Source organism: Papio anubis, chromosome 17 (assembly GCF_008728515.1).
Source record: "Papio anubis isolate 15944 chromosome 17, Panubis1.0, whole genome shotgun sequence".
NCBI lineage: Eukaryota > Metazoa > Chordata > Mammalia > Primates > Cercopithecidae > Papio > Papio anubis.
In genome coordinates, this window is record NC_044992.1 from 37,643,806 (window position 1) to 37,661,465 (window position 17,660).

Genomic DNA, 17,660 nt, shown 5'->3' on the forward strand with positions numbered 1-17,660 from the left:
TAAATTACTGCTTCCAAGGAGACATCTTAAATGACTCATTCTATCCCGTGGGTAGTATAGTTACCTCAACTTGGCTCTGGTAATTATGCTTTTTGCCTCTTCAAATGATACACCAATCATAGATTCCTTGTTGACTGAGACAAGTTGATCTCCTGGTTTCAAACGACCATCCTAACAAAAACAGTAACATTTATAAAGGAACTAATGGGGTATTTAAAAAAAATTGATGCAATTAAAGCAATGAAAAGTTTTTGTGAAGAACACCTTCAAAAAGAGTAAAAAGTAAAATCTTAGACAATCTCAGTAGCAAAATGTCTTGATTAAAGTCTGGTTTAGTAATATATATGAGTAAAATGGAATGGTTCATGCATTCCATGAATAAATTTACATGCTAAAGAATTCTGAATATGGCAGGTAGGACATAGGCCAGTATACCAGGAAAAGGGACCTGTTTTAAAAACTGAGCACTATGAGGCTGATCAAGCTCTGACTCTGTGATAAAGTGGGCCAAATAACTGTGGGATTATTTCAGAATACAAAACTCATTTACTTTAATTTCTCTGCATTCCTACATATTTCCTCCCACCGAACTGTTTAATGTGCAGTTATCCCACATTGAAATTTTTAAAACTTTAGTCAAGGGTCTTTTTTTAATAAAACTTTTAAATTTTCAAAATTTTTTGTAGAGATGAGGTCTCATAACACTGCCTAGGCTGGTCTCAAACTCCTGGGCTCAAGCCTAGAATCACCTCGGCCTCCCAAAGTTCCGGGATTACAGGTGAAAGCCACTGCGCCTGGCCAAGGATTTTAATTATATTGATCCTACCTGTATTTCAGCATCATCTTTTTTACTAGACCTGCTATCCCCCTGTGATTAAGGCCTAGTTGGCTGTGCATATATTGTTAGCCATGTCCTGCTAATAATGACAATTCTAACTGGCTGCCTGGTGTTGCCTTTGCTAAGGCCTGGCTTGCTCATAGCTAGCCTAACTGAATAAGACAGAGCATATCAGGAACAAGAGTTAATGTAGTTGTTAGATAAGTTTCCCAGTTTTTGTCTTTTCTTTTCATTCAAACCAGAAAATAAAAATAAGCTTTCTTCTTTTACAGCTCCTAAGGTATTTCCCTATTTATCATTAATTAGTACAGTGGTAGAAACCATTATTTTTATAACTACAGAAAAAGCTTATATGGTTAAAAAGGGAGATTTTCACCTTGATGGTACTTAAGTAACTTTCACAAATTCAAGAAAACATCTTTCTTTAGTCTTATCTACTAAAATATATCCCTTGGATACTGATCTTTAATCTAAGCTGTATTATTTATAATAATGGTGATTCACAGTTATTTTATTCCTAAATAACAATAGGTATTATTTTTTAAAAAGACATGAAGTACTATCTCTTTCACTGACTAAAGAATACATAGGAAAACAACAAAATTGACATAAAACATTCATGAAAGGATTTCATAGAAACATATCTCAAATACTGTGTAAAAGATGATATAATCTAGATGCATAATGACCCTATCCTACTGAAATGTAAACATTATTTAAAATACTTAAGCCAACAGAGTCAACTTAATTTTAAAACATATATAAGCCACAGTGGCTCACGTCTGTACACCCAACACTTTGGGAGGCTAAGGCAGAAAGATTGCTTGAGCCCAGGAGTTTGAGACCAGCCTGGGCAATAGAGTTAGACCCCATCTTTCAAAAAAAAAAAAAAATAGCTGGCACATGTCTGTAGTCTCCGTTACTCAGGAGGCTAAAGTGGGAGGATCACTTGAACCCAGGAGGTCAAGGTCATGATTGCACCACTGCTCTCCAGCCTGGGCAACAAAGCAAAATTCTGTCTCAAAAAAAAAAAAAAAAAAAAAAAAAATATATATATATATATATATCTATCTATCTATCTATCTATCTCATATATATATATCTCTCTCATATATATATCATATATATTTTTATTTTATATATAATTTGAAAACAAATTTTGATTTTATGTAAATATGTGATTAAATATAGTTAGCAAAGTCAGACAACAAAACATGCAGTGTTAGTACAGAGAAAAAGTTCACATGAAGGCAATTTAACCCATCTTATATTAAAGTACGCTGATGTACCGAAGCAGCATTTTCTGGCAGGAAGAGAGTCAGAGAAGAGAAGAAGAAGCATGCCTTCTGACTATGACTTCTGGTGTTTACATATTTTTTTCTTTCTAAAAAGTATTCATAGCAGTTAGTTTTTTTCTTTGCCTCCTAGAATAAGATCTCAGCTGATCATGTGAATTTCTGAACCTGTTTAAAAGTCAGAACCTGCAAATGAAAACAAAGCTATTTTTGTAAGTCTGGCATTCGAGTGCATTCTGCCCCAGCTGGATTAATGTATATGTGAAGATACTAACTTCAGAGATATGCTGAGATCTCTTCCACACAGTCTAGATTTCAATTCAGCAGTTACAGAGCAACTACCTGACATGCGAGGCAATGTGCCAAGCACTTTCATATGCTGAACTTCAGATCTGAATTCTTTCACATTGACATTCATGCAGATGTTGAAATAATAATATATTCCTGACCACGTAAACACTTCTGTTAAAAAAGACCAGTACTATTCATTTCTATATTATGACTTTGGTATATAGTTTCCTAAATAATACATTTCAATATTATCAGAAACCATCTATACAGCCTAATTCTGATTTAACTAACTCATTATACCTAATACTAAGGAACAGTCCTTCCGTAAGCCTTAAGATTCCTTTCCTATACTTTTACAAGATGTAGACTGACAGGAACCTTCTTTTAACTCCAGTTATTATTGTGAACTGAGGGAAGCTGTTTAGCTTTTATGAAACTCCATTTTCTTAGCCGTAGAATGGGGATAAATATATGTAACACGAGGTTGCTATAAGAAGTAACATGTGTAAATTATAGCACATTATAGATGTTAAATAAGATGAGGTGAATGAGACTTCCATATCTGTTGTGGACAATTTTCATACTGATAGCAAATTTAATTATATTACTCATCAGACTGAGAAACTTCGATGGCTGCCAACTGGTAGGAAAAGTTGAAACTCCTCAGCGTCCCAAACCCAGCACAACAAATTTACTGCAGCTTATTTTTTCTAGCTTCACCATTCACCTTCCACACCAGCATATAAATTCTTCATGCTACTCTCAGAGAATGTGCCTCAAATCAGCCATGGTCTTTCGAACCTCAATGTTTTTACACATGTGAATTCCCATCTAGAATGCCACCATCTATCCTCCCACTTCTCTGTGATAAACTCTGACTTAAACGTCACAGCCCAATTCAAACACTATCTCTGCTGCAAGTTTTCTCTAGTTCCCCAGGATTTACTTAATTGTTGTATCTTTTTACTCAAAAAACACTTTTACTTACCTAAAGGATTGCACTTAATCTGTATGGTTCTTATGTTTACACATCCGCTTTTCCCTGCCTTCGCGTTAGAATATACTAAATTAGCAACTCCCAATCTAGGGGCAATGATTCTTTTAGTGGGCCGGAATCACCAATTCTTTCAGTTAGGCAGAACTAGAACTCTGTCCTTTTCATGGTTATTTCCCTGGCACAGTGCTAGGTACACAGGAAGTCCACAGTAGGTTAAAGGGGGCCAAGAAACAGTCTGAGGATTTTAGGGTAGCTATGACAGAAATAATAATGGCAAAGGAATAAAGAGAGTGACACTGCAAAGGGAACCATCTTGGCTGCTACTTCTTCAGCTCCCACCAGTGGGACCGGTTTCTTCATAGTTTGCCATCCAGAGGCCTGATCCTGCTATTTATCTAAAAGCCTTAGCCCTGGTTCCAGCGCTATGCTCAGCATGAAAACAGATTTCCTCTGAAAGTTAAATATATCCTACTTCAATGCCACCAATTACATGATGACATTGATTGTGAGACCTATAATTTCAGAGATAGAAGAGGAAAAGTTACATATATACACACACTCAGAAGTATATTACATACCGATATATGCATGTTATATATATGTGTGTGTATGTGCATGCATAGCTTATATGTGTATGTTTTAATGTATGTCTTAGAACCAACTGAAGAAAATATGAAATATACTATCAGATTTGAAGAGAGGATTTTGATTTCTGTCTGCTTTCCCTATGTTACCAGCAACAAAAGAAAGAAAAAAAAAAATGAACATTTGAGAACTTTAAAGTATTGTCGGAAATCTGACACAAAGGCCCAAGGAGGAAGTACCTTGGTGTGGAGCCCAAATGGTGCCAGTGGAAGGGTAAATAAGCAGATCAGAAATCCTCGGAAATGTGACAAAATGACTACGGAACCATTCATTCCTAAATTTAAACCAAGCAAGTATGTATGTGTCAGGCACCACACCAAAGACCAACAACGTTCCTGTGAATAAAATCAGAGAGCATCCTTGCCTTTAAGAAACACTGTCTTGTGGTTCAGGCAGAGTTGATTAAACAATCATAAATATAAATACATCATTACAAACTGAGATAGGTGACACAAAGGAAAGGAACAGGAGTTAGGAGCATATATAGAAAAAATAAAACCTAGCCTAGACTGGGGAAAAGCAGGCAACATAATCCTTAGGCAATAGTATTTGAATTGATAAGGAAATAATACGGGAAAGAAAATGGAGTGCTGTTTCCAGACTAAGGGAACAGCATATGACATGGAAAAAAAAAAAAATTGGCCCCTTCCAGGAACTGAGAAAATGCATAGTGATAGAGAGCCAGAGAAGGAGAGGGCAGAAGCCACACTATATGGAACCTTGTAGGCAACCAAATATTAGTAAGATATAGGTTGGGAGGGAAATAGATACGGCGCATGAGAACAAACAATGTTACTGAAAGAGCTGATTCAAAACTGATGACAGTTTAAGCTCCAGTGATGAGAATGAAGATCAAGAAGACTGATGGATTCAAGAGATATTTAGAGAGTAGAAAGTCAATGGTATGTGTTAATGAATTGAATAGTGTCATGGGAGTGGAAATAAATTTTCTAACTTTGTGTACCTGGCTGTCTTTCACCAAGACTAGGTAAACTGGAAGAGACTCTGTTTGGGAAGAGATGAGCAGAATATGGTGTGATGTAAATGTTATGAGTTCAGCTTCAGAAATGTTGAGTTTGAGATACCCTTAAGAGGTCCAAGCAAAAATGTTGATCAGGGAATTGAATATGGGTATGACGCTTAAAGGAGTGTCTAGGCCAGAAAAAGGGTCTAGGATTGACCCCAGATAGATACGGGACTAGCTGACAAGGTAAAAGGGCCTTGGACCTCTCTTATTTCCTTAACTTTAGCAACTAATATAGTTGTTCTCAATTTATAGGGTGCCTCTAGCTCTTAGAGCTGAGGAAATCTTGGTTCTACTTGAACTGAAAAGATGTATTCATAATATCCCATATTTGAATTCTGGATATGTTTTTCAAAGAAACATAATATTTTGCTTCTACTAAACCAGTATTTCATTCTCATATTTTCCAGGAGGAAAACATTTGGGGTGGGTGGTGGCAAACCATGAATAATTAAAGAAAAGTCCTTCTGAGTCCCAATAACTCCCTTACAGTTTGGAAGATTTGCAAATATAAATGAAATATAATCTAGCTATAAGCTTGAGATTACCTATATTGTTAATTACGAAACATTATAATGTTAAAATTACAGAAAGTTAAAGCATTCATGCGCATTTAAAAAATATTAACAGTTACTCAGTTCAGCAACTTCATTAAGATAACCTTATGAGTTTGTGTTTCCTATTCTACAGATTATACTATGTAGAAATTCTGTGCAGACTAGAAATTTATAACATGTTAAAACAGTATTTAGAATACAGTGAATGTATCGTTATTAATACATTGTTTTGAAATAGTTATATCAATTTTGTATTTGAAGAATAAATATGCATATGCATACAGCTCTCCATCTTGAGAAAATATTTAAAAATAATGTAAGCACTAGAAAATTACTCTTGTATACGTTTTTTAATTTTTTATTTTTTAGAGACGCTCTGTTGCCCAGGCTGGAGTGTAGTGATGCAATCATAGCTCACTGCAACCTGGAACTCCTGGGCTCAAGCGATCCTTCCGCCCGGGCCTCCAAAAGTGCTGGGATTACAGGCATGAGCCATTGCCCCCGGTCCTCTTCTCCTACACCTTTTTCTATCTTGCCTGTTTTTGGTCAGCTGTGACCAGGTAGAAAGAACATTAATAGCTTTGTGCTGCCCTCTAGTGGTAGGTAGAGAATATAGTCAATGAGAAAATTTTACCTTTTAATACTTCTTTCAATGAAATTCTAAGAAAAAGTAGATATTATAAGAATAATTCCTTAATTTGCTATCACTGACAGAAGACAAAGAGTCATTCAGCACCACTGCTATCAATTTATTACTCTAACTCCAAATAGTTTTCATCGTAATAAACAAGCACAAATTCATGCTTATCTTAAAAGCAAATTCTTAGCTTAGGCGCGGTAGCTCACGCCTGTAATCCCAGCACTTGGCGATGCTGAGGCAGATGGATAACCTGAAGTCAGGAGTTCGAGACTAGCCTGGCCAACATGGTGAAACTCCGTCTCTACTAAAAATATAAAAATTAGTTAGGTGTGTTGGCACGCACCTGCAATCCCAGCTACTCGGGAAGCTGAGGTGGGAGAATCGCTTGAACCTGGGAGGTGGAGGTTGCAGTGAGCCGAGATTGTGCCACTGCACTCCAGCCTGGGCAACAGAGTGAGACTCTGTCTCAAAAAAAAAAAAAAAAAGAAAAAAGAAAAAAAAGCAAGCAAATTCTTATCATTTGTTAGGTACCTTGATCTATTATTGCGTTATATCAAGGGTAGTTTAAGAAATGCCTTAGCTTATATTGAACACACACACACACCTCTCAGCTTTAACACTAAAGAAACACCTCGGCCGGGTGCGGTGGCTCACGCCTGTAATCCCAGCACTTTGGGAGGCCGAGGTGGGCGGATCACGAGGTCAGGAGCTAGGAGACCATCCTGGCTAACACGGTGAAACCCCATCTCTACTAAAAATACAAAAATTAGCCAGGCCTGGTGGCGGGCGCCTGTAGTCCCAGCTACTCTGGAGGCTAAGGTAGGAGAACGGCGTGAACCCGGGAGGCGGAGCTTGCAGTGAGCCGAGATCGCGCCACTGCACTCCAGCCTGGGCGACAGAGCAAGACTCCGTCTGAAGGAAAAGAAAAAAAAAAAAAAAGAAAAGAAACACCTCAATTCTTGGAAGAAAAAAATTCAATTTTTGGTTTGTTTGGATTTGTTTAAATTTAGTTTTTAAATATGTTGATTAATAATTTAAATTTAATAGCCAAAAAATTATATCATTAAACTTATTAAATAATACTTTTTTTGAGACAGGGTCTCACTCTGTCATCCAGGCTAGAGTGCAGTGGCACGATCACACCTCACTGCTCTTGATCTTCAGGGTTCAAGCAATACTCCCACCTCAGCCTCCAAGTACCTGGGACTACTGGCAGGCGCCTCCACGCCCGGCTGATTTTTTTTATTTTTAATAGAGTTCAAGTCTCTCTACGTTGCCCAGGCTGGTCTCAAACTCCTGAGCTCAAGCAATCTTCCTGCCTCTGCCTCCCCAAAGCTAGGATTACAGGCATTAGCCACCATGCCTGGCCTATATGACACTTAGAAAGTACATTTAAAACAGGCCTTATTATCTGAACAACCGTAAAGCAATTGAAATTACTACAACTATTTTGGAAGTTATTGGTAAAATGGAATTTTTCCCTAACAAGACAAAAAAATCCAGTTGAAAAGATAAACTGCTTGGTAAACAAGTGCAGTGGTGGGGGACGGATGGGGCAGTGGGTAAAGTAGTAGGACTATTTACTTAACCAAACAACAAGAACAAAATAAGATCCTTTCTCTTGCTATATCGCTTGATATTAATAGAATATTTTATTAATTCTTAATTATTAATTTTATTAAATTCTTTATATCTGATATCTCTCCAAAATCAAATGGAGGCAATCAAATGGAGAATATTTTATTAATTTTATTAATTATTAATATAATTTTATTAAATTCTTTATATCTGATATCTCTCCAAAATAAAGTGGACGCAATTTTCAAAAAATGACACATAATCACTTTAGTAAAACAGAAACAGCAAATGAAATCCAAGAAGAATGAGAATTCAAATATAGTAACCAGTTTGTTAAATTGCTGGGGTTGTGCTTCAAATTTGGGTCTCAGCTTCCTACCAACCAAAGTGAAAGGGAGCTCATTATATAACATATTTCTTACATTGAAGAGGAGAGTAAGACTTTCTAATTCCTAAAAAAAGACAATTTCTGGTTTTAACGAGTGATAAAACTCATTAGCTCAACAAGAACTGCAAATTCAGAAATTAGTAGATTTTGTTTGCTGTTTCTGTTTTGTTTTGCATTTAGTAGAGGCTAAATGAATGTAATTAAAGTTCTACTGATCCAACTTAATTTAAAAACTCAAAGTAGTAGAAAGATAACATGTCATCAAATATAATTTCTCTCAATCAGATACAGGATAAAAGTTGAACAACATGTAATTTAAAAATAATAACCTCATCTTACAGTCAGAAATATCTATTATTTTCATATAAGAATAACCTATTTATTTCTTAGTTTAAAGCTCCTTGAGGGCAACAGTCTTATCTCCTAGTTCCTTTGTATTTTTCACTGAGGTATGGTCACAGTGGATATAAATTCACTAATAAAGAAGAAAAAATAAACTTCACCACTAGTAGGTCTTATTGTTTGTATTTTTGGTGGGCAGGGGACATATTTTTACCTTATAACAGTCTCCTCCAGGAATAATTTCCTGAATATATACCAATGGGCCTTCATTCCGGTTAATTCCTCCTAGTATCTTCAGGCCAAGGCCTGTTTCCTTGGTAATTGTAATCACCTGAAAGGCAGGATCCCTAAGATAAAGTAAATTAGCACACACAGGTTAGTCTAGAGATCTGTACCTATTTTTTTCTTTAAACTACTTATTAAATCAAATTCTTAGATCTAGACCAGTGGCCCCTAACCTTTTTTGGCACCAGGGACTTATTTCATGGAAGACAATTTTTCCATGGGAGGTGGAGAGGGGATGGGGGTGCAAAGAGGCGATGGTTTCGGGATTATTCAAATGCACTACATTTATTGTGCACTTTATTATTAAATTGTAACATATAATAAAATAATTATATAACTAACAATAATGTAGAATCGGGGGAGCCCTGAGCTTGTTTTCCTGCAACTAGACAGTTCCATCTGGAGGTGAGGGGAGACAGTGACAGATCATCAGCCACTAGATTCTCACAAGGAGCACGCAAGCTAGATCCCTCACATGCACAGTTCATAAAAGGGTTCGTGCTCCTACGAGAATTGAATGTCACCACTGATCTGACAGGAGGCAGAGCTCAGGCAGTAATGCTTGCTTGCCCTCAGCTCACCTCCTGCTGTGTGGCCTGGTTCCTAACAGACTACAGACCACTACCAGTCTGCGGCCCAGGGGTTAGGGACCCCTGATCCAGACAACCCAAAATACTTAGTACTTACTAGCAATGACATTTTTAGAAGTAAGGTGACATAACAGCAATTAAACGAGTTTGCTTGCCTATTATCTACAAAACCAAAACACAAAAGAATGTATAATGATAATGCTTATTTCTTTGGAGTAGAACAAAAATTTATTAAAGGTGATGGAAAAGATTTGCTTTTACCTGGTTATTAGACTACCTGAAGAATTCCAAAACTAAATATTTTAAGTAAGTAGCTTTAAAAGACATGCCTGTGGCCATTTAAAGCAAAGTTAATGTGACTTCCATTTGAATCTCAAAATTTATCTTTTTAATTTAGAAAGAATATTTTCTTGGTACAAAGTACTTGTTTCAACTGTAATTTCTGCCAGACATAAAAGCAATGCCATTTGAAAAGAAGGGACTGTAAAAAAAGTCCTGCAAAAGGAATATCCAAGTTGCGTTTCTGAATACCTAGGTCAGACCAGAGACTTTCACTGGTCAAACAAAACTTGAATTAAGTTTGAAATAAGACTGAGGGCTGCCTGCTTACTTATTATGTACTGAGTACTGTGCTAAATAATACCTAAATAATGACATTTAATTTAATATTTATAAAATCCTTAAGATTCTTATCCTTATTTTTTTAAAGGACCCAAAATTCAGGTAGGTTAACTTGATGGCCCAAGAGTGAGCCCAGTCAGTCTTACCTCAGAGGCAAAATGTGATATGTAATCTACTTTGTTGTTGTATTAGAGCCACTGTTGAATATAGGACTTCCAGCTATCTTCAAAAACATCGAATAACTGAAACTACTATTAAAAAAAGAGTTACTTCATATCTTACGTGATTATAGTTTTTAGAAAAAGCTTTCTTAGTTTCCACCATAGAAATTCTAAGAATATCTTTAAGAAAACTGTTGCATTCAAAAAAATAATTTCTAAAAAGAAGAAAGAAAAATTTTTAAAAAGGATATAGCACTCCCTGTTTTTGATATTTTGCTCTCCATGTATAACATCATTTAGAGTTGTATTACAGGTATACTGAATTCAGCTCTAATTTGGGAAGGTCTATCTGGTTTCTAGGGCAATAGTCAGTCAGCTAGAAAACAGGCAGAGAGGACAGGGTCCAAGGGTCCAAATGCACCCTAAATTCATTCATTCTTTTTTTTTTTTTTTTTTTTGAGACGGGGTCTTGCTCTGTCCCAGCTGGAGTGCAGTGGTGTGATCTCGGCTTACTGCAACCTCTACCTCCCAGGTTAAGTGACTCTCCCACCTCAGCCTCCTGAATAGCTGGGATTACAGGTATGTGCCACCACACCCAGCTAATTGTTGGTATTTTTGGTAGAGACAGGGTTTCACCATGTTGGCCAGGCTGTTCTCAAACTCCTGACCTCAAGTGATCCGCCCCCTCAGCCTCCCAAAGTGCTGGGATTACAGGCATGAGGCACCGCCCCTGGCCAATAAACCCATTCTTTACGGGATAGTAGATTGCAAAAACATAAATGAGTAAAGCCTAGAAATGAAAGAGAAGGTAAGAAAGGGAAGTAAGGTGCCTTATTAGATCTCTCCACTAACTCTTAAACCCTCCAAATGTGAATGTCCTTCACTGGGGGCACAATAATCTCCAGCATATATTATTGTTTCAGTGCAGGATCTTACTTTTCTAATTCTAACAAAGTGTTATTAGCACAGCAGTTCAGTGCTGTTAGTATTTTTTCTCTATAAATCTATCCATATATTTTCTGAATTAATATCCATATATTTTCTGAATTGCTATCTTACTACTTAAACAGTTTTAGATCTTATTTTTTTTCTTACCTAGAATTATTATAAGCAATGTCTATGTTGTTAAAAGTTCTTCTTAAACATAAATTTGTATGTTCATGGCAGCATAAAATTTACATACACGACTAGGACCTTATTTTAAAACTCTTCTATTGTTAAGATTTTAGATTATATACTTTTTTCCTATTAAATATTAAAATAGTTCTGCTCAACTTTACTCATAATAAGAGAATTACAAGTTAAAACTGCAGAGATACTACTACTCACCTACCAGACCAGTGAAAATTTAAAACTTCAACAACATACTCTGATGACAAAGCTATGGGAAACAGGCATTTCTGCACACTGCTGGTGGGAATGCAAAATGGTACAACTTCTAAAGAGATAAATTGGTAACCTCTAACAAAAAACAACCCTCTGGTCCAGCAATTCCATTTCTAGGAATCTATCCCAAAAATACTCTGGCAAAAAATAGAAAATGACTTATCTGCTAGGTTATTCATTTTGGCATAATTTGTATTCACCAGAAATTGCAAACAATACAAAGGTCCATCCAGAAGGTACTGGCTGAATAAACCATGGTACATCCACACCATAGAATATTATGCAGTTATAACAAAAAACAAGGAAGATTTCTATAAACTGATATGAAGGGATCACCAGGATATACATTAAAACAAAAAGGCAAGGTCAAAACAGTATACATGATACCTTTTACTTAAGAATATTCTGGGGAGTGGAATCCAAATATATATAATTATCATGTGTACATATATTATATATGTGTATATTTATTTTTATATATATGCATTGGCTTAAACAAAAAGAAGCACTACAAAAGGACCAAGAATAAAAACAACTTTTTATAGAGAGAATGAGGGCACACAGTGAAGACTAGACTAAGAGCAAGATTTTTTTTAATATACCTTGTTAAAGGTATGTTTTATGTTTTCAAAATGGCCACCAATTCCTCCCATTCCTGTCTGCATGCATCTTGGTAATGTGACTTTACTGCTTCCTTTCATTAAAAGCTAAGTCTAGGCCGGGCACAGTGGCTCACGCCTGTAATCCCAGCACTTTGGGAGGCCGAGGCGGGCAGATCATGAGGTCAGGAGATCAATACCATCCTGGTTGACACGGTGAAACCCTGTCTCTACTAAAAATACAAAGAAATTAGCCGGGCATGGTGGTGGGCACCTGTAGTCCCAGTTACTTGGGAGGCTGAGGCAGGAGAATGGCATGAACCCGGAAGGCAGAGCTTGCAGTGAGCCAAGATTATGCCACTGCACTCAAGCCTGGGCAACACAGCCAGACTCCGTCTCAAAAAAAAAAAAAAGAAAGAAAAAAGCTAAGTCTATATCTCCACTCCTTGAATTTTTACTTGGTTATTTAAATTGCTTTGGCCAATGAGATACCAGCAAATGTGAGGAAAATGGATATTTGGAAAACACCTGTGCTTCTGCCACCAGGCAAAAAGCTTGAGCCAGCCTCCTGAAGAATGACAGACTAGTTCTAAAGAGACCTCAGCCATTCAGCCTTCCTAGCTGAGGCCTCACAAGATGTAAATGAGGCCATCCTACATTATCTGGAATAGAGCAGAACTGCTTAACCAACCCACTGAATCATGAGAAAGAATAAATGCTTATTGTTTTAAGGGACTTTAGGGTGGTTTGTTAGTCACCAGTAGTTAATCTTATCAAAATTTTTAACAGAATTATAGAATAGTCTAGATATTAAAAAGTCAAAATTTAAAAAAGAAATCTCAGAAGAGTTTTTAAAAATGAATTTTATAATTGTTTATTTTTTATTATTTTTAGAGACAGAGTCTTGCTCTGTTGCCCAGCTGGAGTCCAGCGACTATTAACAGGTGCAATCATAGCATACTACAGCCTCAAACTCCCAATCTCCCGAGCAGCTGGGACTACAGGCATGCCCTACAGGCATGCCCTACCGTGCCTTGTACAGATGACTTTAAAGAGAATGCAGATTTTGTTCTATACACTGATTTACACTGAAAGGTAATTCAATGTATTACTTTACTTACTACTCATTACTGCTATCCTAGACCACATTAGAGAGCTAGATGTAAAAAACTTTTAATCAAATGTTCATTAGTAGTTTACATATTTCAAACTATATTTCAAAATGTATTAAATTTAAAAGTTACTTTTCAAGTAGACTGGATGGTACTACAGTAGATGTATTTTTATTCATGCTTTCACCAAAGTAGCCTTGGATTTAACAGCTGTATAAACGAAGATCTTGATGAACAGTCTAGAAATTCTTCTTTTCCTAGGATTGAAGAAGTAGAAATTAAATTGTCAGGTCTTAGAACTGTCAAATTTGATTCCAACTGTTCGTAAAAACATTATATACACTTGGCACATAAATAATATAAGCCTGTGTATAGATGTTAGATGTATGTATTTTGAGTTATGGCATTTTAGTCACTGACAATAACATCAGAGAAGTGTAAAGACAACTCATTAGATAGATACATGTTTATATCATTATGAATATCCATATCTATATAAAATCTTCATTCTCTGGCAAAAGTGAAGAATACAGCTAAGCTTTAGGTAACTATTAAAACTTCCACCCTTGGTAAGCTTAAGTTAAAGATTGAGGAAAATGTCTCCGGCGAGCACAAGGCTATGAAGCTTATAGTCAGAAAAGTAATTATCCAATGCATTTGAAAAAAACTAAATTCTTATTATCTTACCAACTATCTTGAGGCACTTCCTGCAGATCCTATATTACTCTGACTAATATTATTCTAGGAACTTCTTAAATGGCTTTCCTATGAAGAGAAAAAAAATATGCTTTTAATGTCTTATATTGTTCCACTGTGAAAATTACAGAGAATAGTGCAGTTTCATTGAATTAAAACAAACTGTATTTGAACAGAGATTTACCACCTTTTCATAAGAAAAACGAATGAAGTAAAGGAACTTAAAGTTGACAAAGACACTAGGATCATTTAGTACAACTCTCTTCCTGAAGAAATGAAGAGCTAGATTCAGAGACTGTGTGGTTTTCCCTCACAAATGAAAAATAGTTTTTTTTTTTTATCTTCTTCTCCTCCTAACTAGAACTCAGGTTATAGTCTACAGGATGGACCTTGAGATCTGATAGGCCTGGGTTCTCATTTGAAAGTTCGGGCTTCTCCAAGCTTCGGTTTCCACAAAGGTACAGTGGGTGCCTTGATTGTGGTGATTTCACAAATGGACACACATGTCAAATGTAACAAACTGTCTCACTTTAAATATCTGCTGTTTGTTGTAAATCAATTATAGCTTAACAAAGTTAAACTTTAAAAAACCCGATTTTCAGTTAAAAATGGCATCTTGACCTTGGCACATATCTTCTTTCCCTCCCAACAGCCAACTAATATGAAAGTCTTAGGGTAAAGAGTTACAAACCGTATAAACTCAGAATGTTGAAGAGTAAATGGGAAAAGAGCCACTGGATGAAAATTAAGTTTCTGGAAGATAAAAAATAGATAGTTGGGTGACAATTGGTAACAAGAGGGCTGAAGAAGCTAAAATTTAGGGCAGTGCTTCTTAAACATTTTTTAAGTCTGAGCACACACATAATGGTAATATTTGTATGGCATACTAAGCTAAAGAAAGGTGATATCCTCTGAAAAGCAGCACATCAGCAACTGATTCACAACAAAATTCTGGCCTAGGAAACAGGTGCAGGAGGAATGTATCTTAAAGAATCCCAGAGAAACTGAGGACTCAGAAACAAAAAGTTCTAGGCAGAACAAAACTGAGAGATTGAGGACTAAAATCAAGAGGATCATCCCATCTTTTCTTCAACCACTGTATGCAGAAGAAATCACAGATTCTTCTGTAAATGAACTGAATGGGCCCCAAACACAAAACAACTACTTTTGAGAACCTAACATAGCGATATATTCACTGGCCTGGGTGGTAAAAACACATTTTGACTTCACAGCCTCTGTAGTAGCAAGCGACAGGAACCATGGAAGCATGTAGATCAACAATAGCCAGAGACATGAAACCACCAAGCCACAATGTCGGTAGCAAAAGTCCAATGACCATGAAGTAAGAAAGTTATCCAGTACCCATGAGGAAAAGAAGGGCCACCTGAGGGAGGAGCTTACAATCCTTGGGCTTTGACTAGCAGTCACTCAGAGTCAAGAGCCACCGCAGCTGTCCACAAGACTGATATAGCCATGGAAGAGAGTTCAATTCCAAAACCAAGTTTGCATAAGTTCATTATACACTGCTTTAATAATGCATGCATGGAGCAGATTCTCAAACCTCAAGAGAGGTCATTCTCATATAACAATAATAACAGTAACTACCATTAATTGGCACTATGTTTCACATACTATGTATTCCAAATGTATTTATTTAATATTGTGGAAAATGTACTAGACCTAAGTTAAAAAAAGAAAAGAAAAGAAAAGAAATGCAGAGTTCAAATGGCAATATTGCCATGTGTTAGTAATATGGCATTAGAAAAACTGCCTAACCTCTTAGCATCTCCTCATATTAAGTAAGGTAGGAATAGTAGCACCTTGCTCAAAAACAGATGTGAAAAATTGAGCAGTCTTTCTACTGGTACCAAAGTGAGTAAGATCCTCATCTTTGGTGAGTTGTTCTAACTGGACACAGGTCCCCAGGTCCCCTGGGAACGTATCCAAGTCTAATGATGTATAAATGCTACTGTACAACACATTCCATATAATATACTTAACAAGACATTTTAAAACATTTCTATTTTAAGGTACAAAATAAAATTTAGGTGTTTATTCCATTCACTTAACATGTTGGCAGTGTCCTAAGTGCTAGAGATGAGATGAGATCAGGAGGGGCGAAGTGCTCTGACAGCAGTATACACAGGGAGTATGGAGAAAGGCTGCGTAACCTGGGATCTAAGTCATCATTAAACACCAATACAGCCAGGCGCCATGTCACAGGATTTTCTTCCCACAAGAACCCCACAAGGGAGGTATTATTAACCCAATTTTATACAAAAGAAAAACAAGTCATATAGAAAGTATGTGACTTGTCCATTGTCACAGGCTAGTTGTAAAGTAGAGTTTGAATCCTGCTCTTTCTTGCTCCAAACCCAAGCTGTTTCTACTACAGTATGGTGGAAAATTAATTCAGGTAAAAATCTTGATTCACCAAAAAAGTAAAATGAGAGAGTAAGAGTAGTAATGTGTTATCTCTTTTATATAAAGATGACACTACTGATTAAACAGAAGTGGGTTTAATCTTATGCATCCCAACAGTGGGCTTATTTTTTGTATTAACAAGGTATTCATTGTCATGTCCTTAAATATCATAACATGCCTGTCCTTTCCCTCTCCTTTGCCTGCTTCCTACTCTTTCTTTATACAAGCTTGCAAGGCCCTCAACCAACAGGGATTCTAGTAATGTTACATACACACCACACACACACACACACACACACACACACACACACGCCACCCTCAAGTTCCCATAATTAATAAATAACACAGAAGGAAAACATTCTGTTCTTTTACTAAAAATATGCACATTGAAGACAAATATATTGTTATTCTAGTTTGGTGAATCATAAGAGGGAAACAGTTAGGTCAGCAAAAACAGAGAAAGTAGAACATTGGAGAAAAAAAATCTTGTTGTATAAGATGAATCTATTCCAGAAAACTTAAATTAGAGCTTTTCTTTGATAAATCTGTTTACTTATGATCTCATTAAAACAATCTTCATCCCATATAATTAGAAATCTCATCAGATAAAAAAAAATCTGCCCATAACGCATATGGTGTTTGAGTAAGACTTAGTAATTTATATTCTCAGACATGGTATTCAATAAAAGCAGTTCTTTTCACTGGACAAAAAATAGAGAAAATAAAAGGGATAAAAATATCTTCTGCCAGAAATTATAGTAAATATTAATTTAATGAAATTACAAAAATGCCATAATGAAATTGATAGAAATTGCCAAATGTCCCTCAGTCAGGGTTGTACTAATTTACTATCTCACCAACGATAGTGCCTGTTACTCTGAATTTTCTCCACTATGGTATACTAAATAACTTTTGGATTTTTGTCAGTCTTATTGATGAAAATGGTATCTCAAGGTGGTTGGAGTGAAGCTGAAGAGTTTTTTATGCTTTAAGAACCATTCAGTATCTTCTTTTATGTGAACTGTGTTTTTTTTTTAACACCTTTTGCCAATTCTTCTATTTATTGTTAGGTCTTTTTCTGTTCAGTTTCTAGGAGTTCTTAAATCTTACGGAAATTCTCTATCAGCACTAAGAATTGCAAATATATCCCCCGCCCCCAACACTTTTCTTCTGGGTTATAGGCTTTTTGTT

At 36.2% G+C, this 17,660-nt stretch overlaps 1 protein-coding gene across 4 annotated transcripts in view; it reads right to left on the reverse strand.

The window, feature by feature from the left end:
- Positions 1-17,660, reverse strand: part of STXBP4 (syntaxin binding protein 4) — a 194,643-nt gene that overhangs the window by 163,982 nt on the left and 13,001 nt on the right. The window contains exons 2-5 of one of the 4 annotated variants that reach the window (XM_021929065.2): positions 14,037-14,114; positions 13,482-13,606; positions 8,810-8,942; positions 65-171 (exon numbers count right to left, since the gene is read on the reverse strand). In XM_021929065.2, coding sequence (XP_021784757.2) covers positions 65-171; positions 8,810-8,942; positions 13,482-13,528 — 287 coding nt within the window. In that variant the 5' untranslated portion in view covers positions 13,529-13,606; positions 14,037-14,114. The remainder of the gene's footprint in view (positions 1-64; positions 172-8,809; positions 8,943-13,481; positions 13,607-14,036; positions 14,115-17,660) is intronic. The other 3 variants (XM_021929068.2, XM_021929067.2, XM_021929066.2) reach the window with 3 other exon arrangements.